We start from the raw sequence: 24,004 nt of genomic DNA on the forward strand, positions 1-24,004 counted from the left end.
CAACCCGATTGAGCATCAGTGGAATGTGAGTGAGCTTCCTGCAAGAGGGTTCTGCATGGGCCAGAATCCCTATGGAACGTTTCTGGTGTTGTAGGGTTCATATTCCAATGACTTTAGGCTGTTGTTAAAGCTAAAAGAGGCACTACTCACTATTAGGTTGGTGCACTTAATAAACTGCACACTCATATATACAAGGGGTACTTAAAGTTTCTGACTGGATTTTATTTGAAATAAAATAAAATGATAATATTAAATTTGAATAATTTATTATGCTTCTGAAACAGTTTTGTACTAATTGTCTTATTTTTCCTAGCAAAAAAATAGCACAATTAGGAGACCATACATGAGAAGCCATTGAATTAATAGTTTCATAAAAGAGAGCCATGCATAAGAGAAGTTACATTGTGCTGAACTGAATGTGTGTACATATATGATGAATAAGTTAGACTGAATTAGTATTAGCAGTTACAAATGATGAAAGGAAGCAAGTTTTTATATAGCCTGGAAAAAAAAAAAGTACTCATCTGTTTCAAAGTACCTTCTAATAATTTGTCTAAGTCTTCCTTAAATTAAATTACCCACTTCCACAACACCAGATGGAAGTTTGCTTCAACCATCAATTACTAACTGGCTGAGAGCAAAGTAAGAAAATCACCATCATTAAGTTTACTCAGTCCATTTAAAGCCTTTGCAAAGTACTGCATATGGGTAGAAGTAACATCAGAGGTACACACCAAATGTGTAGTACTACACTTAGAGTGGTAGAAAATGAAAAAGACCTGGGAGTAATTGTGCAGTCAGATATGAAGTTTTCTGAGCAATGCAGACAGGCTGCCAGAGCAGGTCATGGGGTATTGTCAATGATATACAAGAATTTTGCTAGCAGGGAAAAGGAGGTGATTATTCCTTTGTATAAGGCAATGGTCAGGCCACGCCTTGAGTACTGTGTTCAAGTCTAGAGGCTTATTTTAGGAAGGATGTCGATTTGCTTGAGCATGTACAGAGAAGGGCAACAAGATTGGTGAGGGGAATGAAGGGGTCCTCTTACCAAGAGAGGCTTAAGTTCTGCAAATTGCAGCAGCTAGAGACTAGGCACCTGCGAGGTGATCTGATTGAGGCCTTGAATGGGTTGAGCATGCTGAATTCTGATGGGATTCTTCTGCTTGCTCAGATTATGAACCTAAGGGGCATAAATTCAAATTGAGGAAAGACAGTTGTAGAATAGATGTGCGGAAATTTGCCCAAAATCAAATTTCCGCACATCTGTCGTGGAAATTGATAGCTTAAATAAATTCGAGGAACTGGACAAACTTTTAGAGGGAATGGTTGTGTGATTTTTTTTTTTTTTTTTTTGGCTGATGCTACATAAGCTCATATGCTTGCTTTCTTGCATCACATGCCTTTATTACTACTTTTTTTCTACTTAGATGTGCGGAAGTTTGCATTTAGCCAGTGGGTAGTTGATTGGTTGACGAGGAATATTACAACTTTCTGAAAGTGATATAGCCCAAAAAACCTATAGGGAAAAAGAAATCCAAAGAAGAAAAAATTAGTCAAGAAACACTTGTTATGATGAACCGAAGGCGAAAAATGAAGAGCAATATAAACACTGACAAGGAAAAAATTGAGTATACTGAGTTATGCAAAGCCATTAGAAAGAGACTCAAAGAGGACATAAGAAGATTTAACACAAGAAAAGTAGAACAAGCATTAAGGAAAACAAAGGACTTAAATCAACAGCCATGAGCAGTAATACAGAAAGACAAATGATACTGAAACTGAAGAATAGCAGTGGTGTACTTATAAATAGCAGAGAAGGCATAATTCAAATAGCAGAAGACTACTATCATACGACATACCCAATATTCTTCCTGATGAGGTAGAACATGCATTGAAGAAAATGAAGAATCAGAAAGTCCCGGGGGAAGATGAAGTTACTGTAGAGTTGTTAAAATTGGAAGGAAGAGAGATAACACAAAAACTGACAAGGCTCTTCACAAAGTGCATTAGAAAAGGTGTGATGCCTAAGCAGTGGAATAATGCAATTAGTTTTGCTGCATAAGAAAGGAGATAAATCGGAAATTGGAAATTATAGACCAATTAGCTTGTTATCCCACATCTACAAGTTGTTCACAAGGGTCATTACTAACAGATTAGAAAGAATACTTGATGAGAATCAACCGAAAGAGAGCTGGCTTTAGGACAGGATTCCCAACTATGCATCATCTTCAGGTAATATCTCAGCTAATGGAGAAAGCAAATGAATATAAAACACCATTATGCCTGGCATTTGTGAATTATGAAAAGGCATTTGACTCCATACAGCATAAGGCAATGTTTCGGGCACTGGAAAGACAAGGCATAGATACCCCACATATTATGATTTTGAAGAAAATATATGAGAATGCTACCTCCTTTATTAGACTAGACAAAGACAGTAGGAAATTTAAAATCGAGAAAGGAGTTCGACAAGGAGACACTATATCTCCGAAGCTGTTTACTGCTGCCCTTGAGGAACCTTTCAGAAGATTAGACCGGTCGCAGAAAGGAGTCAATGTGAACGGAGAGTGCCTAAACCATTTACGATTTGCAGATGACATTGTGGTCATAAGCCACGATCCCAAAGAATTAGAGGAAAATCTTAATCAGTTATGCAGAGTTAGTATGGATTTTTGGACTAAAGATGAATATGGCTAAAACAAAAGTAATGATGAACAAGTATGTGACAGAAAGGGACATAATGATTGAAGGAGCAGTAATTGAAAAGATGGAGTCATATACTTATCTGGGGCAAGTTATTAGCTGTAATAATGATAAATGGCTGGAAGTCAAGAGAAGAATAAATTTTGGATGGATAGCATTCAGGAAATATAGTCACATACTGAAGAGCAATATCCCAGTTTGTCTGAAATGTAAAATAATGAACCAGTGTGTACTCCCCACCATGACTTATGGAAGTGAAACTTGGGCACTCACCAAAAGAATGGAAGAGAAGCTGAGAACTACACAGAGAAAAATGGAATGAATTATACTGGGAATCAGACTGTTAGATAAGAAGAGAAACACATGGATTAGGCAGCAAACTCAAGTAAAGGGCATTCTTATCAAAACTAAAGAACTAAAATGGTCTTGGGCAGGACACTGCTCGAAGACATGATGACAGATGGACTAAGAAAATAACAGAATGGTACCCAAGAGGAACTAGAAGAAAACCTGGAAGACAAAGGTGGAGATGGATAGATGAAATTCATGAGTTTGTGGGTAGTAAATGGATGGCCAGTGCTCAAAACAGAAGGAACTGGAAAGTTGCTGGAGAGGCCTTCATCTTGCAGTGGATTGAAAATGGCTGATGATGATGAGTTGATTGGTGGAACAGACTTCCATCTTTTGTTGTGGAAGTTGATAGCCTAAATAAATTATTAAAGGCTGAGCTGGACAGGTATTTGGAATGAACGGAGGGGTGAAATGGGAGCAGGGTTTTTTTTTTTGGCTGATGCTGCATAAGCTTGCTTTCTTGCATCATATGCTAATGCTAATACTAAAACTCCATCCGCTGTCATAGCAGCCTGTTTGTACTGCTCAGAAAACTTCATATCAAATGGTACAATTACCCCTAGATATTTAATCTTCCACTACTTTGAGTGTGGTTTCCCAGAATAACATACCTAATTGGTATGTTATTCTGGGATTACTGCTACCCGCATTTAGTATCTTGCATTTATGTATAAATATAGTGCAAGCGCATCAGAAAAAAATACTTAGAGTCTAAATATCTTGCATTTATTATTGCTAAACCAACTCAATTGCCACTTCTTGGTCTGTATGCCTATTTTTATAGATCTGCTGCAATAGTATGTCTTTATTCTTGTTATTAACTACAGGCGGGCCTCGATTAACGCGATTAATTCGTCCCGCGAGCGCATCGCGCAAAACGGAAACGCGTTAACCGAATATCATAACCAATAGGAAAAATTATAATTGGTACTTGACCTTCTGGAATGTCCATAAAGAATTTTAAATAACTTTTAAATAATACCTTTTAAATAACTTTTTAACTGCATGCCATGTAAAAGATAATAAAAATTATAGAATTAAATGTTTATTTTCAAAATATATAATGGAGAAACTAACTATTTGCTACAGAAATATTTGAACACAGTCGTTTGAACAGTTTTGGCTTTCGTTTTTTCATCATACAATTTCCGATAGCCGACTACAAACTTCTCTAGGCCCTGGCGAAATAACATGCTTCTTTCGATGTTAGGATCAACATCCATTACCTTTTGTTTAAGGTTCTCTGCGATACGAAAGATTTCGCCTAGTTCTTTTACCGTTATCTCCTTTGAGGTAACATTTTCATCTGGCTCACACTCTTTTTCTTCAGCTTCTTCGTGCGCACGCTGTTGCTCTATTTGAAGGAGATCATTGTCACTTAGCTGTTCTAAATGCGAATTCAGTGATTCTCGAACGTTAGCCGCATCCAAGCCTTTGAAACCAAGTTCATTACCAATATTAGTTATGTCTTCAATAATTTTTTGAACTGCATCTTTGAAGCAAGTAAAATCGTTTGCGCGGGGTAAAAGATGCTTCCAAACTGCTCTCATATTGCTGGCTGTCACTTCTTCCCATGCTGCATGAATGTTTTCAATGGCCAATCGTATGTTATATTTTTTCCAAAATTCTGGTACAGAAATTGCATTATCTCCTGTTATAGCTTCAAGTGCCTGTGCAAAGGTTCTGCGGAGATAGTAAGCCTTGAAAGTTGCAATCGTCCCCTGGTCCATGGGTTGCAATAACGAAGTCGTATTCGCCGGTAAAAAAACAACTTTCACATTTTCATTTAAGTCACCAAGTGCAGAAGGATGTCCAGGTGCATTATCTAAAAGCAACAGAGCTTTAAAAGTAAGATTATTTTTCTTGCAATAGGCTTCAACTGTTGGACAGAAATAAGACGTAAACCAGTCTTCAAATAGGGCTTTGGTCATCCATGCTTTTTTATTTGAACGAAAAATGACTGGAAGAGTGCGATGGCTGTATCCTTTTAAAGCCCTAGGATTTTGTGCACGGTACACAAGCATGGGTTTCAATTTAAAATCACCTTCAGCGTTACCTCCTAATAAAAGTGTTAGTCGATCTTTTGAGACTTTATACCCAGGTTGTGATGCTTCATTTGCAGCCAAATAAGTTTTAGTTGGCATCCGTTTCCAAAATACGCCCGTTTCGTTTACATTAAATATTTGTCGATCGTCGTATTCAGCATCCTGAATGATTTTTTGCAATTCTGCAGGAAATTTGGCTGCAGCATCTTCATCAGCACTAGCAGCTTCCCCTGTTACTTTAACATTATGCAGTCATGCTCGATTTTTGAAACGTCCAAACCACCCTGAACTAGCAACAAACATTTCAGTCTCCCCTTGATATTTTGTTTCTTTGAGCTTAGTAAAAAGGTTAATAGCTTTGCTTTGAATATTGTCCTTAGATAATGGAATTCTTTTTTGATTGCAATCTTCTATCCAAATTGATAAAAGACTTTCCATTTCAATCATTATTAGAGTTCTGTTTCTGGTATTTTGTAAGACAAAAGAAGATGATGAAACTTTACCTTTCTCTTTATATTCGTTCTTACGGCTCAAGATAGTTCGTACGGTAGACTCACTGTATCCTAGATCGCTTACGATTTTCGCATGGTTTGCACCCCGTTCATGTTTTTTAATAACTTCAAGTTTATCAGCTAAAGTAATAACTTTTCGTTTTTTTTTATTACAATCACGTTGTTTTTCACTCTTTCTTTTATCCATAATTAACAGAAAATTAGAAAATTAGAATTTTTAAATACGTCTGCACGTGACTTTATTAGGTGGAGACAAACAAGTAACACGTCTACTTAGTTGATGGAACACAACTGAGGCGGGAAGCGGACAAACGCTTGTTTATTGGCAGTCAGACATTTAGTGCGCGATTCGAATCTTTTTCAACTATCAGAAATAAAAGATCGCGTTAACTGGAAATTTGAATCGCGTAAAGTAAAAAGTGGTATCATTTTTTCCAATCGCGGTAACTGAAAACCGTGTTAATCGAACTCGCATTAAGCGAGGCCTGCCTGTACTTACAAACCTTTGTATTATCTACAAACTTGGACAATAAGCGTGATATGCCTTCATCAATATCGTTGATGATACTGTAAACAGTACTAATCCCTGAGGGACTCTACTAATAACATTAGTCCAAGATGAACAGTGCCTGTTTATAACCATCCTCTGTCTTCTGCCACTCACTCATCCATTTATCCTTAGCAATAACTTGTCCCTAATGCCACAGTACTCCAATTTCTACAGCAGTCATTCACATGGAACAGGATGAAAAATTTTTCCGAAATCTAAGTATAATGATGGCAAAATTATTTTTTGATATCCAATTTCTGAAATCCAATCCTATCAAAATGGTCAGACAAGATCATCCCTTAACAAATCCATTCTGTGACTTGCAGTATAACTGGACTCCTGCTAAATGGTTCTTGCATTACTTCTTTAACCAGTGACTCTTTATTTTTTCCTGGAACAGAAGGTAAACTTACAGGTCCATAATTACTCACTTCAGCCTCTGGATCCCCCTTTGGGAACAGAGGAATTGGGGAGAGATTAGCACATCTCCAGTCCATATAGATCTCCTCTGAATCTAATGATTCAGGGGAGGTCTATATGGTCTTTGCTACGTTTCTTTACATTCTTACCAAGGACTTCTGATATTTTGCCTTAGGTTTCTTTGTCCCTTGCTAATGTATAATGATGAAACTATTTCCTCATATGTCAAAAAATTTTAACCTGAATTATTAAAATAGTTAAGGATAGTTATTGCTAAGGGTTTGCTTACCTCTTTTGCTGCTGCTTTTAATATAGTTGGATAGATCACATGAGGTGGTTGCTTTATTAATTTCAGCTTCAACGGTTTCTCTTCCACTTTCTTTTCATTTATCACAAAATCATTAACTTCCAATTATAACTTGATTTACTTCTGGTATGCTCATACCTAAAAACTTCTTAGCAGGTGAATATCAATGCAAAATATTATTTACTTTTTCAGTAACCTGAGCAGGATCATCAATAGTTATGCCATTCTTTGTCTAGTGGGCCAAATGTGGATCATTCCTTTTCTTCTATTGTTAATTAAGCAAAGAATGTTTTGCTACTTTTATTTACATTCTTACCAAGGACTTCTGATATTTTGCCTTAGGTTTCTTTGTCCCTTGCTAATATATAATGATGAAACTATTTCCTCATATGTCAAAAAAAAATTTTACCTGAATTATTAAAATAACTAGTGCACAATTCATCCTTTGTCTCTGGTTCATTTGTTGCTGTTAAAATTTTTGGAATATTTATTATAGAGTTCTATCTAACTGAATAGACAGAATCTCACTTCATGGAAAGTTAAATCAAGGGACCATAGTAAATAAAAATTTAAAATGCACTTCATATAAAAAAACTGACATTTGACATGTCTGTGAAAAATGCCTAGTAGGCTGTATAGTGTAATCATGAATCTGTAGCCTTTTTTCACAGTGAAGTTTTTAACCCTTATAGCGTGACTAGTATTATACAGATATGATGTGGGTGAAATTTACTCTTATTTTTTCTTCTTCTTCGTTCATACTGCTGTGTATAAGATATCCATGTTACAGTTTAATTTCTTACAGTTAAATATTAAATGTTAAAATTTCTTTGAGTAAAATTAGGAGAGAAAAAAATTCTTGTAACTAAATTATACTGTATAGTGATAACATTTTATACACAAATGCGTAGTGTTGTCAAATCTAATATAGCAGAATTGATATTATTTAGCAGCTCTGTCACAGTTTTTTTCTAGAATATTTAAAGAGATTAAACCCTTTGTTATTTTTAAAGATCCTTCGAATCCGTGCACAAACAGAAGGAATTGATATAGATGAAGAATCACTCCAAGCCCTTGGTGACATTGGAACATATACCACTCTGAGGTTAGTTCTCTTGATTCTTTTTCCATTTGCTAATCTCGTTAAAATATTAAAACAACAATTTGACACCCATTTCCTAAATTAATAATAAACATTAAAAAAAGTAAAAAAATTACCTCTTAAATATTAAACTTATTCTTTTCATTTATATCGTTGATAATAATTTCTGCATTGCCTCTGTGTTTTTGCAGATTTTTTTTTTTTGTTCTTTAATCTTTATTGTATACAAACATGGTATATACAATAGACCCTTCACAGCAGCAATGCCAGGGGTTTTACATTGGTTGGTGGACAATAGCTTTGGGAGAAGGGGGCCCACATCGAAGTTCGGGCTGATCCCCCATAGCCAACAATAAAATAGAATCAATGTCAGATTATTTACAGAATATATGCTTTTGACAGTATTTACAATTCAATAATAAAGGTATTCATATTTACATTATGTTATATTAATATTTATATTCATAAAGATATTGTTGACTTTATTTACAACATATATAATAAAGACATCGTGCTTTGAACAATATTTACAATATATTGGGCATTATTATTATGCTGCCCTTATCAATGTGCACTTTGCCTGGCCAAGGTCAGGCTCTTAAGGATCTGTCTTCGGTACCTCCGATCCTTCACAAACCTACAGAGGTTGCCGTCAATTGAAAGGATTGTGGGGAGCATCTCCCTGGGGAGAAAGCGGTCACTGAGAGATAGTCTGTTATAGTGAGCTGTGAGCGTGGGAGCTGACCTTAGTCCGGGTAGAGGGATCCTCCAGCCACACAGTTCCCAGATGTTTGGCTCCGAGACCATTCCGGTTGTCATCTTGACAGTGAGAACAAGGCGTTTTTCAAATACAATATCTGGAAGTCGGGTAAAATTAAGTGCGATCGCCATCGCAGTAGTTCTGACACTTTTTGAAGTGCAGTGCAATCTCTTTATAATAATAAACTTTGTATAAACTGGAATCATTATGAATGATCATTATGAATTTCATGAAAAATTTTAATCCTTAAAATCTGTTAAAAAAGAAAAAAATACATTGCCTGACTACTTTATTCAAAACATGAAAGTTTAGCTAGCAGTGGCAAATGATGCAAGAAAGCAAAGTTAAACAGTATCAGACAAAAAGAAAAAAGAAAAAAAGACACTTCCAATTTCACCTATTCATTCCCTCCAATAGTTTGTCTAGTTCTTCCTTGAATTTATTTAAGCTATCACCTTCCAGAACAACAGATTAAAGTTTTTTCCAGCAATAAACCACCTGCTGGCTAAAGGCAAACTTCGACATATCTGTTCTGCAACCGCCCTTCCTCCATTTGAATTTTTGCCCCCTCGTGTGTAGTCCGAGCAAGAAGAATCCCATTGGCATTGAGCTTGCTCAATCCATTCAGACCTTTAAAACATCTCAGTCAGATCTCCTCATGGGTGCCTAGTCCCCAGATGCTGCAATTTGCAGAACTGAAGCCTTTCTTGGTAAGTGTGCCCCTTTGTTACCCTGACCAATTTTGTTGCCCTTCTCTGCACTTGTTCCAACAGCTCTACATCCTTCCTAAAATATGGCCTCCAGACCTGTATGCAGTACTCAAGATGTGTCCTAACCATTGCTTTCTACAATGGAATAATCACGTCCTTATCCCTGCTAGCAAAATTCCTTTATATCATTGACAAAACCCCGTGAACTGTCCTGGCAGCCTGTCTGCATTGCTCGGAGAACTTCATATCCAACTGCATAATTACTCCCAGGTCTTTTTCATTTTCCGCTACCCTGAGTAGTGCCACACAGAGGGTACATTACTCTGGGGTTACTGCTACCCATATGCAGTACTTTGCTTTTGTCAGTGTTAAGCTTCATTTGCCATTTCTCGGCCCATCTGCCTAATTTTTCTAGATCCTGCTGCAGTAGCATACCATCATTCTTGTCACTAACATTTATTCTCACCTTGTCCACTTAGCTGGAAAGGTAAGAAAATATACCTACTTAATTGCTAGGATTTCCAAATGCAGTTCTGCCCTTGCCACCATCTATAAGGTTATCTTCATTCCGGCAGTATGCTACAGTGCTGGTATTTGGTTTCACAGGGACATTATCAACAGAAACAAAAGGAAGCTTGATTCCATTCAGTGGCACAATCTACTTGCCATCATCCAAGCTTGTTGCACCGTCAGCACACCTGCCCTTCAATTACTGGCAGTGGTCATGCCAATACACCTCAAAGCTATTTCCTGGAGGCTTTGTTACTGCTTCAGGAAATCTCTTCCTGCAACAATACTCAACTTCACACTGAACCTAACCAATAATTGGAAACAAGAGAAAATATACCTACTTCATTCAAATTTTGCAAGACAACTGGAATACCACTCGTAAAGGGTTGGTTACAAAGAGATTCATTCCCAAAATCACCATCACCTTCTTGCGACCACTCCCTTAGTTTTCACCAGGTCGTTATGCCGCTTAACTTCTCACAGCACATGACTCATTAAACCAGAAGCTGCCAATGTGGGCCTCATCAACAGTCCATCCTGTGTTTGTGGTGCCCCCAAGGACTGGGAGCATATGCTCTATCACTGTGAAAATTACCACCCTTTCAGAAGCTTCATGCTGGAACCACATGGAAGTGAACTTTTATTTATTGTCATAGACAAACAGTACTACAAGAATAAGTATTCTATTAGAGGGTTTTTTTTGCTTTTTTTTTTTTTTTTTTTTTTTTCATATATAGGTGTAGCCAGCTACAAGTACAGGATTTGGAACAAAGACATTTGTTGTGTTCTCTCACTCTTGCATATGTTTAACAAAGCCGGCTATCTACACCTGAAAGAATAAGTATTCTATTAGAGGGTTTTTTGCTTTTTTTTTTTTTTTTTTTTTTTTTTTTTTTTTTCATATATAGGTGTAGCCAGCTACAAGTACAGGATTTGGAACAAAGACATTTGTTGTGTTCTCTCACTCTTGCATATGTTTAACAAAGATGTTTGGTTTTCTGATGAGTGCCATGTTACATTGGACAGTTATGTCAACAGGCAAATGACATGGTTTCTTGAATTTGAAAGACCAGTTGAGTATGTTACAATGTTCTCTGCATAGCAGCAAAGTAACTGTCTGGTGTGCCATTTCAGACCATGATTCCATCAGACCTTATTTTGTAGATGAACAGGGAAGGTGTGTTACTATGAACCAAGAAAGATGCTACCAGCTGATTCTTTCTCTTTGTTCAGAATTTGCAAAGGTTTTGTCGTACTAGAAATCTGCCTTTCTGAGCATGGCAGTTCCAACAGCATGGTACTACCCCACACAGCACTAAGGAAATGCTGTAGCTTTTTAACAGTACTTTCTGTGGCACATAATCTTCAGAGAGAGAGAATATGTTCTCTTTCCTTGAATATCCATTGCCTCCAAATTCACCTGAACTTACACTCCCGATACCTTTTTTTTTTTTTTTTTTCTGTGAGCATTCTGAAGGAATGTGTCTGCAGAGACTGTGCGTTGCAGTTGAATGCAACATTAAACATGTGATCCAGTCAATTTATAAGCGCTGTTAAGAAAATGCTTGATTACCTATAACATCAATATGAAATAAGTTTGGAGCACAGTGGTGCATATTTACAACATGCATTTGTTAGAAATTTTAACGGTGCCTCCGTAACCAGGTGGGCAGGAGCAGTAGTGCGTAGCACACACTTCTTGATTAGACCGGGGTTCGAGCCCGTAACCACCAAATATGGAGGATGCAGAAGGTCAGGGAATGACCATCGCATATCCCCAACCCGGATAAAGGGTGAGGGTTGGCGTCAGGAAGGCATCCGGCTGTAAAAATTGCATGCCAAAACAATAAAAATGCTGATCCCATATATAATGGGAAAAAGCGAGGACAAAAAAAAAAAAAATGTTAGAAATCTTAACGTGATGTTCTGCTTCATGTAATTCAAAAATAAGTAATTCTTCTGCATTCATTTTGGTATAATTTATTGTGAGCCATATTGTATGTGCAGTATAACCAAAAGTATTTGGACACACTTCCATGTGCTTAGACAGGTTGCTGGCATATTACATTTTGTCTCTGGTACATTTAATAGAATTTTGGTTAGTTCCATTATTGTTGCACCAGACAGGAGTATTCTGGTTCTTTTTCACCTGTCTCTATTGTAAAAGTTATCCTGCTTCTCCCATACTTGCAGTCCCTAATAAAACTATCTCCTGTTGAACCAAATAAATCTGTTCATGACTATTTTTATCTGGGACCTCTCCCCAAGACACTTGAGTCACTGATGACTTCCCAGTTTTATTCTACTCCAGGACATCAGTCCACTTTATCAGTGGCCTAATCTCATCTCTTAATACACCAAGTTTTATTTTATATTACCACACTCTGCATCTAGCACCTAGGAACAAGTCATCAGTCACACAAATTACTTGGAAGCACGACTTTTAAATACATTAGCAAGGCTCAAAATGGAAAATTTCACAAAGTGGAACCTTTGTTAGGATAATGCCACAACAGCCAATGTTGATGGGATGTTCCATTCTGAGCATAGCAACGTTTCAAATGAGAGGGAAGATATAGCTTGGGATACAAACCTAAATAATTTCAGGGGGATGTGTCAGAGTAGTAAACTATAGATTACTTAGTCTCAATTGTCTACAGTAATGTCAGGACTGTTGTCAATAAAATGGCTGAATTTGAACTTCTGGTTAGGATAACTGATGCAATGCTGATAAAATAAGGCCAGCAGAAATGTGGTACCACCAGGAAATTGGTGATGACGAGTTCCACTATGGTATGTATAATGTATTTAAGTGGAAGGGTCATTTTTCTTATCAAAAGCAGCTGGATCATAAAAAGAACTTTTGCTGAGTCTGAAGTTACGTCTGCCAGAATAGAATCTGTGTGGCTTGAGATAGTCGGAAAGAAAGGAAGAATGAGAGTGGGATTAATCTACAGACCAGAAGATTGTGAAGAATATGACGAGTCTACATTCAGATGGAATGGGCAAGCAAGTGTGAATGTCTTATTAGGAGTGACTTTAATCTGCCCAGGTCGATTGGAATAAGTGGGAGGGAAACTCGTGATGGGGAAAACTTTTTTAAATAAACTAGATAATTATTATTTGTACCATCATTTTAGAGAAAATACTAGGGGTGAGAATATTCTTGACTTCATCATTACTAATGATCCAGATGACATCACAGAGCTTAAAGTACATGAACCATTGTCAGGAAGTGATAGTGCAATTGGCAGCTGGAAGATGTTGCAGTAGCTGAAGGTAAAGGCATGGATTTTAACTTCAGAAGAAGGAACTTTGATGGCCACTTTTAAAGCAAAAATCACAGAAGCCATGAATGCATACATACCTTTAGGAAAATATTGCAGGAGGAGGATGCTGATATGGATGACTGCAGAGCTGGCTCAAATAGAGCAGAAAAAGATAGCATGGGACAGTTACAGAGTGATGAATATTGGAGTCTACAACAGGTACAAGTTGATCTGTAATAGTACCACAAATAAGGTCAGGGATGCCAAAGCTGTGTATGAGAAAGCACTGGTTAACAGAGCAAAGAATGGGGACAAGGAATTTTTCATATATGTGAATACAAGGAAGAAAGAAGCGAATCAAAGTGGACCCTTGTACAGTGGGTGTGAGAAAGTCTTAGACAACCCAGCTGATGTGGATGAACTGAACTGGTACTTTGCATCTGTCTTTACTGATGAAAGATCCTTTATGCTGGGAAGAGGCTGTGTGTATATGTGATACAGCCATATGAAATCAGTGATGTTGTAATTATAGATGATTATTTATTAGAAAAACTTTTGAGCATAAAGGCAAGTAAGGCTCACGGAGTTGATGGCATATACCCCTGAAGAAGAGTGCAAGGGAATGTATTGAACCATTGAGGTTAATAATGAGGGCATCTTTGGACTCGGGGGAATTCCTCTGGATTGGAGAAGTGCCAATGTATCACCAATACATTAAAGCGGTTCTAAGAGTGAAGACGGTAACTACAGACAGTTTAGTCTAACTTCAGTGGCAGGAAAAATCTTAGAGGTGGTGATTAAGAGTGCAATTCAGGGACATTAAGATAGATATGGCATTCTGAAGAACACACAACATGGCTTTGTTAAGGGTAAATCATGCTAAACTAATTAAATAGGTTAATTTGATACAGCTGCTCGTGAGCTGGACATAGGGAGCATTATCCACATAGTTTATTTGGACTTTAGCAAGACATTTGACTCAGCCCCTCATGAGAGGTTGCTGTATAAGCTTGAACAGTTAGGATTACTGGTAAGATTCTAAGATAGTTTGCTGGATGGTTGCAGGGCAGAAGGCAGAGGGTTGTTATTAATGGATATTCTTCAGATTGGCGCAACATTGGGAGTGGGGTCCCTGAAGGATCAGTTCTTGTACCACTGTTGTTTCTCATTTTCATAAATGACATCGATGAAGGGATAGAAGGCATGATGTCAAAATTTGCAGATGACGTAAAGATTGGCAGAGTCGTTAATGATCAGTGCCAAGCAGCACTCCTTCAGGATGACTTGAACGGACTTCAAAGATGATCAGAGAAATGGCAGTTATGTTTTAATTCTGCTAAATGCAAGGTCTTACACTTGGAGAATAGCAGCCCACAAGTAAATTATATGCTTGGTGGGGTTGAATTAAAAACAGTGGTGAAGGAAAGGGATCTGGGAGTTACAGTATGGGCAGATATGAAGTTTTCTGAACAGTGCAAACAGGCAGCCAGGAAAGTCCATGGTGTACTATGAATGATTTATCAACTGCTATTCTGTAGAGATAGGTCATAATCCCACTGTATAAGGCAATTGCACAACCAAATTCAAAATATGGAGACCTCATCTGAAAAAAGACATTGAGCATCTTGAAAGGGTCCAAAGATGGACATCTGGAATGGTGATTGGCAGAAGGATGACTGTATGTGGAAAGACCTTATTAAGGTTATTTTTATTTCAAACAATCTAAAATATTATTTACATTAAAATTGTCACACAGAAGTATTGATAGACATAAGTTTGATCCTTATTTAAACATATGACTGACAATTTATTAGTAAATGCAGGCACATGTTCTGCTGGTACTACATACTAAGGCCGCCATAGTTGAGTGGTCAGGCTGGAGGGTGTGTAGTACATGGGCTTTGAGTGACTGAGGTTCAAGCCCATGTTCTGCTAAATATGGAGCTGCTTTTTGTATTCTATCTTGTGAACTCCTCCCTGTCATCCAGAGTATAAACAGAAGATTTATTTATATTTATTTATTTATATGTGACCATCTATAGGAAACTTATTTATTGTTACTTTTTCCATTCTAGGTATGCTGTACAACTTCTCAGTCCATCAAATCTATTAGCAAGGGTTAATGGGCGTACTGTAATTAAAAAAGAAGATATTAAAGAAATAAGTGAACTTTTTCATGATGCTAAATCCTCAGCTAAATTGGTCGCAGAACAGTGTGATAAATATATGAAATAAAATAATTTTTTCTAGTTCAGGATTTTATTTTTATTAGTTTAAATAAAAAGAGATGAAACTAGAAAAATGTTTAAAGAATACTGGGAAACTTACAGCAGTAACTAATATCATTAATTTGCAAATTGTGCAAATGCATAAAATACAGATGTATACTGTTGTTCTTCTGAAACTTTTGTACATATTTTTCCTGTAGTTTTTTTTTTTTTTGTGTACTGGTACTGTATATGTTCTGTTCTGTTCACTGTCTTTAATGAGTTAAAGATCTTTTATTGCACTGCTCATTTTTCAGAATACTACATAACTTAATAAAAATATAAATATATATAAATTATATGTATATATGCTTTGTATATGACACAAAAAAATCATGCCTAGAATATTTTACCTTTTATATAGCAATTTCTGCATATTCATTCCGAAAATGGTGTCAACATTAGTGGTATGTAATACAACATTAATGTTGCTATTGAACAAAATAAAATTTTTGCCCCAAAATCATACGTTATACTTTTGCCTCAAAAATTCTAAAATAATATTTACTAAAATAAAGATAAAGATAAAGATATTATCCCTGATCTTGCTAACATGGTGTAATCTGCAAAATAGTGAAAAATAACTTTGCTATCATAGTCTCCTGTTGGCTATTTTTGAAATTTTATCCCCCTTAAAAACTTTTATAGTAATAACTAGACGTCAGATAATATGCTTTAAAAAATAGGACAAAATATGCATCAAAATGCTGTTATACACAATGACTTTTATATTTATTACCTTTATAAGAATGCAGTTATTACATTTATTTATTAATTGAATTACATTTATTTATTGATGATTAAATATAACAAAATTATTTTTTTTTTGCTGATTTTTCAAATTTTTGCACAGGGGAATTTCAAAATTTCGCATGCCTGCTACTAAAAATGCAAGCCTTCATAGCCTCTATTTGAAATGGAAGTTCCCGCTCATTTCATTAACAATGTGTTATATATTTTCCTTAAAATATTAATATCCAGAGTTTTTTTAAAAACTATAAACTTTGTTTATTTTCTCTCCATCTTCTCCAAGGGTGTTTGAAATTTTTGACTGAACTTTATCCCCCTCTTCAATTGCACTATTCAAAGAAAGTCCCCATGCTCAAAGTTTGGGTATACACTTGCTGGCCAAAAAATTAGAAACCTTTATTCAATATCTGGTAAGGTCACCTTTTGCCTAGATAACAGTCTGTACACATTCTGGTATGGATTCCACTAGGTGTCTGTGAAGTGTAGCTACAGATTGACCGTTCTTTCAGGATATTTGTCATCTGCTATATTGTGGTTAGTAGAAAACTGTGAAGTCAAATTGCCCTTTCCAACACATCACAGACATGCTTAATGGGATTCAAATCTGGAGAATTAGTCGGCTGGGATAGATGTTAAATTTTCATGGCAGATAATTGCATTGTTTTGAAAGAATTCATCACAATCCGGGCAAAAATTAAGCATTGTAGGAAGCAGTTGGTCCAATACGACAGAAAGACAGAAAAACATTACCTTCTGACAGTATGAGCTAAAGCAGATACAGTCTGTTCCAACGGAACATATCCCATACTATAATACCATCTCCAAATGCTTGAGTACCAAACATGTCTACCAGGTGGAAAAGACCTGAGTTCAAGTCCCGTTGATGATGTGAGGAATTTTTGAGACTTTTTCACAACATGATTGAGTTAGTTGGTCTCAGGTGAGGGTAGCATGGTTTTTACTCCTAGAAGATTGGGTTTTTCGTCCAGAAAAACAGAAAATGAACCATAGAACAAACGGAATTTACAGACAATATATACATGGAACAATATGGCTTTAGTTGCTGATGCTCCCTATTCAAAAAAAAAAAAAAAAAAAAATTAGACAGTCTGGATGCATATTTTCATGAGGATCATGCTACACACTTTCAACCAATCGTGGTGCAAAAAAATAAATTTAGACTCATCAGACTGCACTATCTTTCTCCACTCTTCCACAGTACAGTCTTGTTAGTGCCACGACTTCAAGTCTTTAGATTTTTTACAGAAGTGGCTTTTCTGTAGGCACAAAAACACAAATGAGGAGACAGGTAATTACAGACCTGTTAGTTTAACTTCTTTCCAGGGAAATTAATGGAGGCACTGATTAAAGAAGCATTGCAGGATCATCTAGACAAGACTTTGTTATAGCTCACACACAGCATGGGTTCTTTAAGGGGAAGTCTTGTCTGACCAGTTTGATTGGATACTATGATGTGGTCACAAAGCAACTGGATGCAGGGAATAACTTTGATATCATATATTTGGATTTTAGAAAGGCTTTTGATACTGTTGCACATGGAAGACTGCTGCACAAATTGAAGCAGTGCGGCATTGGAGGCAAATTGCTGCTGGTTGAGTGCGAGAAGACTGGTAATCAATGGACATTGCCCTTCATGGACTAATGTTATTTGTGGATTCAGTTTTGGGTCCATTGTTGTTTTCTGTGTTTATTAATGATATTGATGATGGTATATCAGGCTTAATGTCCAAGTTTGCAGATTATATGAAGGTCAGCAGGGTTGTTAATGACTACGCTGCTGGAACAGGATCTAGAAAAGTTTAGCAGGTGGGCTGAGAGGTGGCAAATGAAGTTTAATATTGAAAAATGTAAAGCATTGCATATGGGAAGCACTAACCCTAGAGCAACGTATCAACTGTGTGGTCCTACACTGACAGTGGTAGAGGATGAAAAGCATCTTGGGGGTAATTGTACAGCAGGCAGATATGAATTTTTCTGGCAGGGATAAGAAGGTGATTATCCCCTTGTATAAGGCAATGGTCAAGCTATACCTTGAGTACTGTATACAGGTCTGGAGGCCTCATTTTAAGAAGGATGTAGAGCTCTTGGAACGAGTACAGAGAAGGGCAACAAGATTAGTGAATGGAACAAGGGGTTGCTCTTACGAAGAAAGGCTTAAGTTTTGCAAATTACAGTGTCTGGAGATTAGGCACCTGCAAGGTGATCTGATTGAGGTGTATAAAACTTTGAATGGTTTGACCATGCTCAATGCTCATGGGATTCTTCCTCTTGCTCAGAATAATCGCCTGAGAGGGCATAAATTCGAAATGAGGAACGACAGTTGTAGGATAGATGTGCAAAAAATTAGCCTTTAGCCAGTGGGTGGTTGATTGCTGGAACAAACTTCTATCTGTCATTGTAGAAGTTAATAGCTTAACTAGATTCAAGGTAGAACTAGACAAACATTTGGAGCTAGTGGATGGGTGAAATGAGAAGGGTGTGTGTGTGTTTTTTTTTTTTTTTTTTTTGGCTGATGCTGTATAAGCTTGATTTCGTGCATCATGTGCCTATGCTAATACAATGCATTCAAAAAATACATTCTTATTAGTCATTGATGGCATAAGAAAATAAAACCCGACTGTGACATGCTTTCCCGCACTAATTCAAATCTTTTATGATTTAATGGTATTGCAATGTGGTGTTTTCAATGATTGGAATCTCTCAGGTTAATGCCTGAAAACTCATCAAATTAACAAAATACAGTGTTGCTAGTAATATTCATATGATACAAATTTATATGCACTAATGCTAAATTATGTATATTCACATTTTCAAATGAATATAACCCGATATCTACTGATAATGCAAAAGACCATTTCTTGTGGATTTTTTTTCATGGTTTTCAAGTTATAGATTTTTAAAATAGGAAAAAAACTGAATACTCTTTCTAAAGATACATATACATACTCTCAATTATTACTGAATTGTGACCACCTACTTTATACGATGTTGGGCAATCATTCGCACAGATAACAGCCACTATTCGCCGAGACATTTACTACACTAAATGTCAAAGGTGTCCATTGGGATCTGCAACCATGCTGCCTGCAAAGCTTTCCACACCGTTGCAACATAATGGTTGCATGTCCATATGCTTAACTTCACGTTTTAAAACAGGTATTCAATTGGATTGAGGTCAGGCAAACTTAGAAGCCAATCAAGATGGGTAATATCCCTGTTTTCCTCGAACCACCCATGCACAGTGTGAGCCTGCACTGCGTGAGTTATCATCTTGGAAGATCCCATTTCTCTCTGGGAATTATACATATGATCTCTCCTAAGGGTTGCTGGTAGCCCTCAGGTGAAAGATATTTGGACTTGCTGACTAGCAACACTTGTTTCCAGTGCCCAACAAACATGTTTAGAGCACAGCATTTGCCCTTGGATATGTTGTTTCTTGCATTGTCTTCTGTCTAACCCCATACATATCATCATTTGGGATATTATTCGTACGTTCCCCATAGTGTTGCAATATCAACTGTCACAAAGTGACCTGCCATTGAGCTCTTAAAACATGCTGCACCCTTGTACAGTCCTTTCCAGTTGACGGAAGAAGGTGGTTTGACTTTTTTTTTAATGAAAACTCCAAACACGAGAAGTATTAGAACCTATAGTACTTAGAAAGGTTTAGAAAAAGGAAGGTATTTGTTGACATTAGACTTGAACTTCTGCAGATTGTAATTTTCAGGAAATATGTATGAAAGAACGTTGTCCAACAAAACGGAAATTGAATGAATAAATGAGGAAGAAAATATGGTTCTGTGAGTTTTAAGTTGGACAGTAAAAGGATGCTAGCTGGTTGTGGCACATGTTGGACTTCATTGAAAGAAAGTGGGAATTATAGAATCCAATTCAGAACAACAGTGCCCATGGAACAATAGAAAATGCATACAGCAGAAACAGTGTCTATGAGACAGAGTGGAGAGACTGTTAAAGATGAGTCATTAATTAATCTGACTTCCCTCCTTTGAATGGAATCTAGAACCATGAGAGTTTTGGGGGCCCCACCCTTGTTCCATCTAGGGTGGGGGCCCCACCCTAGATGGAATAATATTACTCCTATGTAGGGTGGATTTCCGATTTGAACAGCTGTTTGGAAGAAAACACAGAGCAAAAGAAAACCAAATTTTTCATATACAAAGGAAGCAATATTTGTAATGTGCTGATGCCAAAAGATTAGAAATCCCCAACAGAGATATAATCTTGACTAGAAGTTGGAGTGTCATCGAAGATAAGCATAGGATCAGAAGAATCCTTTTTGCGAGATATAAGACAGGAGTGTTAGAAGAAGTGAAATCAACTTAATTTTGCCCCATTGGTAAATTATCTGGAGATCAGCATTTAAGGAGTTAGTAGTGGATACTTGAGAAGTTGAAGCTATTTGACAGGGCAAGTTTCTCAGACTGGAAGGCAGAATGCAGTGTGGTATCATCAGCAAGACAATAGGATTTCTAGTGAATGGAAGGATATTAATACACAAGAAAAGAGTGGGAGAAAGGACAACCTTGGGGAACAGTATTAGAGGAGAAGTTAGAAGACAGCCATCAACCAGCTCCTGCAGTGAGTGGTAAGAGGGAAATTTGGCTATCCAATTACAAAACACAGTTGGCAAACCATAAGATGAAAGTTTATTTAGAAGACCTTTATGCCAAACACGATCAAAAGACTGATATGCCAAGAGCAACTGCTTGAGTTTCACCAAACTTTTCCATTGAATTTGTCCATAAATGGGTAACATAAGCTAGAATATCACCGGTGGATAAACACTGACAGACTCCCTACTGGTAGTTGTTGATCAGATAGGTTTCTAGATAGTTTAACAGTTGGCAGCTAATTGATTTCTCTATTACTTTCGAAAGAGTAGAAGTAATTGAAATGGGACGATAATTTGAAGGGAAGGATTATGTCACCCTTTTTAGAAACTGGCTGGATAAGGGAAAATTTCCAAGCAGAAGGAAAAACACCTTTGGAATAAGAAAGTAGAAATGTTACACAAAACAGGAGTAAGTTCAGGAGCATAGGTTTTGAGAATAAGTGATGAAATACCATCAGAATCGGGAGCTTCCTTAGCATCAAGATTCATCACAATCCTAACATTCTTTTGATGGAGCACCACAGGAGGGATTGAATGGAGAATATTGGGAATGGATGGAGGTAGATTACCAAGGTCATTAATACATGTGTTGAATGAAAAATAGGATCCTAGCAGGTCAGCTTTATCCTTTGCTGAAGTTGCAATACAGCCATCTAGTTTTGACAAGTAGGCAAAAGTTGCAGCCAATCACTTTGGCAAGAGACCAGAACGCTCAGGTACCATTAGGACAAGAATCAAGTTTTCTACTCTTAATCTGTTCTCAATCTACTTTGGACTGATTAATAAGTGCTTTGCAATTGCTGTGAAGTTTGGTGTAGGCAGAAAATGAACCTGGAGATTTGGATATGAGCCAATTACGATATGTGAAATTTTTCTCTTGGACAACCTTAGCACATTTATTGGAAAACCAAGGTTCAGATTAAAAAAAACGAGATTATAAGGCAGCGTGGGAAACAAACGATTCCACTCCTACAAGAATTATTTCGCTGATACGATCTGAGCAATCGTTGACATCAGAAGTTTTATAACAGTAATTCAACCAGGGGAAAGAAGAAAAATCTTGCCGATCATCCCATTTTTCATTATTGTAATGCCAAACAACACGAAGTTGGGAATGGCCACGAGACAAAGGCTCCATTGGAGAAGACCATCACCCAAGTTTTGATCTGAGGTGCCGCAGACCAATCACCTTGACTGTGTACATAGAACGCTTGTTTGTGAGGAAAAAAAACACGCATACCAGCTACATTGTTAGGACTGTCTGGTGTTCCGGTAGGTCTGCATGGGTAGTAAAGTGGTATCATCGTCCTCCCCAGACCAGATGGAAAAGGCTCGAAGAAGGCTTGTTTGTGAGGAAAAAAACACGCATACCAGCTACATTGTTAGGACTGTCTGGTGTTCCGGTAGGTCTGCATGGGTAATAAAGTGGTATCATCGTCCTCCCCAGACCAGATGGAAAAGGCTCAAAGAAGGCTTGTTTGTGAGGAAAAAAACATGCATACCAGTTACATTGTTAGGACTGTCTGGTGTTCCGGTAGGTCTGCGTGGGTAGTAAAGTGGTATCATCGTCCTCCCCACACCAGATGGAAAAGGCTCGAGTTCAAAAATTTTTTCGTCCAACAAAACAGGCAAATCGACCACAGAACACACGCAATTTACAGACAAAATACATATATGGGCATATATTAGAAATAATGGGTGTACCTAATATAATAGTTTGAGTTTTGAGTTTTTTGGTGTTTGGGTAGGTAAATGAGCAATCTGTGCGATCTCATTAGTAAATGTAATAGCCTCAGAATCTCGACCAGCTCGGTAATCAGAAAACGGCAGTCAGGAAGTTGTTAATTTTAAAATCACCAAGGAAAATTACTTCTCCGTTCGGAAAGTTGGACTGGAGAAAGTCTACTTTCAAAGAGAGGAAGTCAAAAAATTCCAAGTGTTAATGGATTTGGGAGAACGATAAAGCCAACAGATGAATTTGGCAGAATGAGTAGATTTTAAGCCAGAGAAGATCAAAAAAAGGAGCTTACAAATTATTAATTCTCTGACAGGGAATATCAAAACTGACATATGTAAAATTACCACCTTTGAAGCGAAAGGAATCCTACAGCAAATAATTTGGACAGTTGAGATGAGGACTGGTGGAATCAAGAGATAACTGAGATTCTGTCACAAAAAAGTACATGGAGTTTAGCAGACTAAGTAGAAACACATCATTGAGATTAGGTCTGAGACCACGGATATTTGTAAAATGAATGAGGTGTTTGGGAGGTTTAGATCTCTTTGCAGATTACTCTATTAGTTTGACAATTATTATTGTCAGTTACTATTCTATTAGTTTGACAATTATTATAGTCAATTATTACTCTATTACTTTCACAATTATTTGCTAGTGCTATCAAGTCAGTGTTAGATGGGTCGGAAAACTACTAGATTGGTGGGGTTCAAAGACTAAAAGGTTAACAGTAGCCGCAGGCAGAGGCGAAAGCAATTCTTGCACTGCTTCTATTGTAATGAGCAGCAGTGCAGAAAGAAAGTTTCTGGGGACTTAAAGAGCTGCTGGGAATCAACATGGAACAAGTAAATACATGGGCTGTGTTAGGGTAACTAAGAATAAGAACAGGTGCCTGTTTTTTGTTTTTGTTTTTTTTTTTTGTTAGTTGTTGGCGCATCGGCTTCTGTGGACATATTGCACCTCCCAATGTTTTTGAATTTTCTACTCTGATCCAAGCCTGAGGCGGGATTCGAACCCGCGACCTTTGGGTTGCCGGGCAGGCATTTTACCCACCCGGCTACTCCGGTCGGCCAAGTGTATGTATGCTTTCATGTACACCATTGCTAGAAGTATAGTAAATAAATTTGATGAATTTGAAGTGCTGATCAAAGCATCAAAAGCAGATATTGTTGCGATATCAGAGATATGGTGTCACCAGTGGTGTATCCGGACTGGAACGACGTTTCGGTACTTTTTTCTAAAGGTCATAATAGAAAATCATTAAATTTATACACTAATATTATGAAACAATGGCATAATCAAAGGAGAGGGAGAAATAATATCGATTTTACCCATTCCTACTAAAAATATATATTAATA

At 37.1% G+C, this 24,004-nt stretch overlaps 1 protein-coding gene across 1 annotated transcript in view; it reads left to right on the plus strand.

The window, feature by feature from the left end:
• The window catches only part of pont (RuvB-like helicase pontin), a 90,935-nt gene extending 75,383 nt beyond the window's left edge, over positions 1-15,552 (plus strand). The window contains 2 exon segments of the mRNA XM_090373824.1: positions 7,902-7,993; positions 15,315-15,552. Coding sequence (XP_090229950.1) covers positions 7,902-7,993; positions 15,315-15,474 — 252 coding nt within the window. The 3' untranslated portion in view covers positions 15,475-15,552.
• The last annotated feature ends 8,452 nt before the right edge of the window (positions 15,553-24,004 follow it).

This window comes from Mastigoproctus giganteus, chromosome 5 (genome assembly GCF_048544385.1).
Source record: "Mastigoproctus giganteus isolate SK-2022 chromosome 5, ASM4854438v1, whole genome shotgun sequence".
Classification (NCBI taxonomy): domain Eukaryota; kingdom Metazoa; phylum Arthropoda; class Arachnida; order Uropygi; family Thelyphonidae; genus Mastigoproctus; species Mastigoproctus giganteus.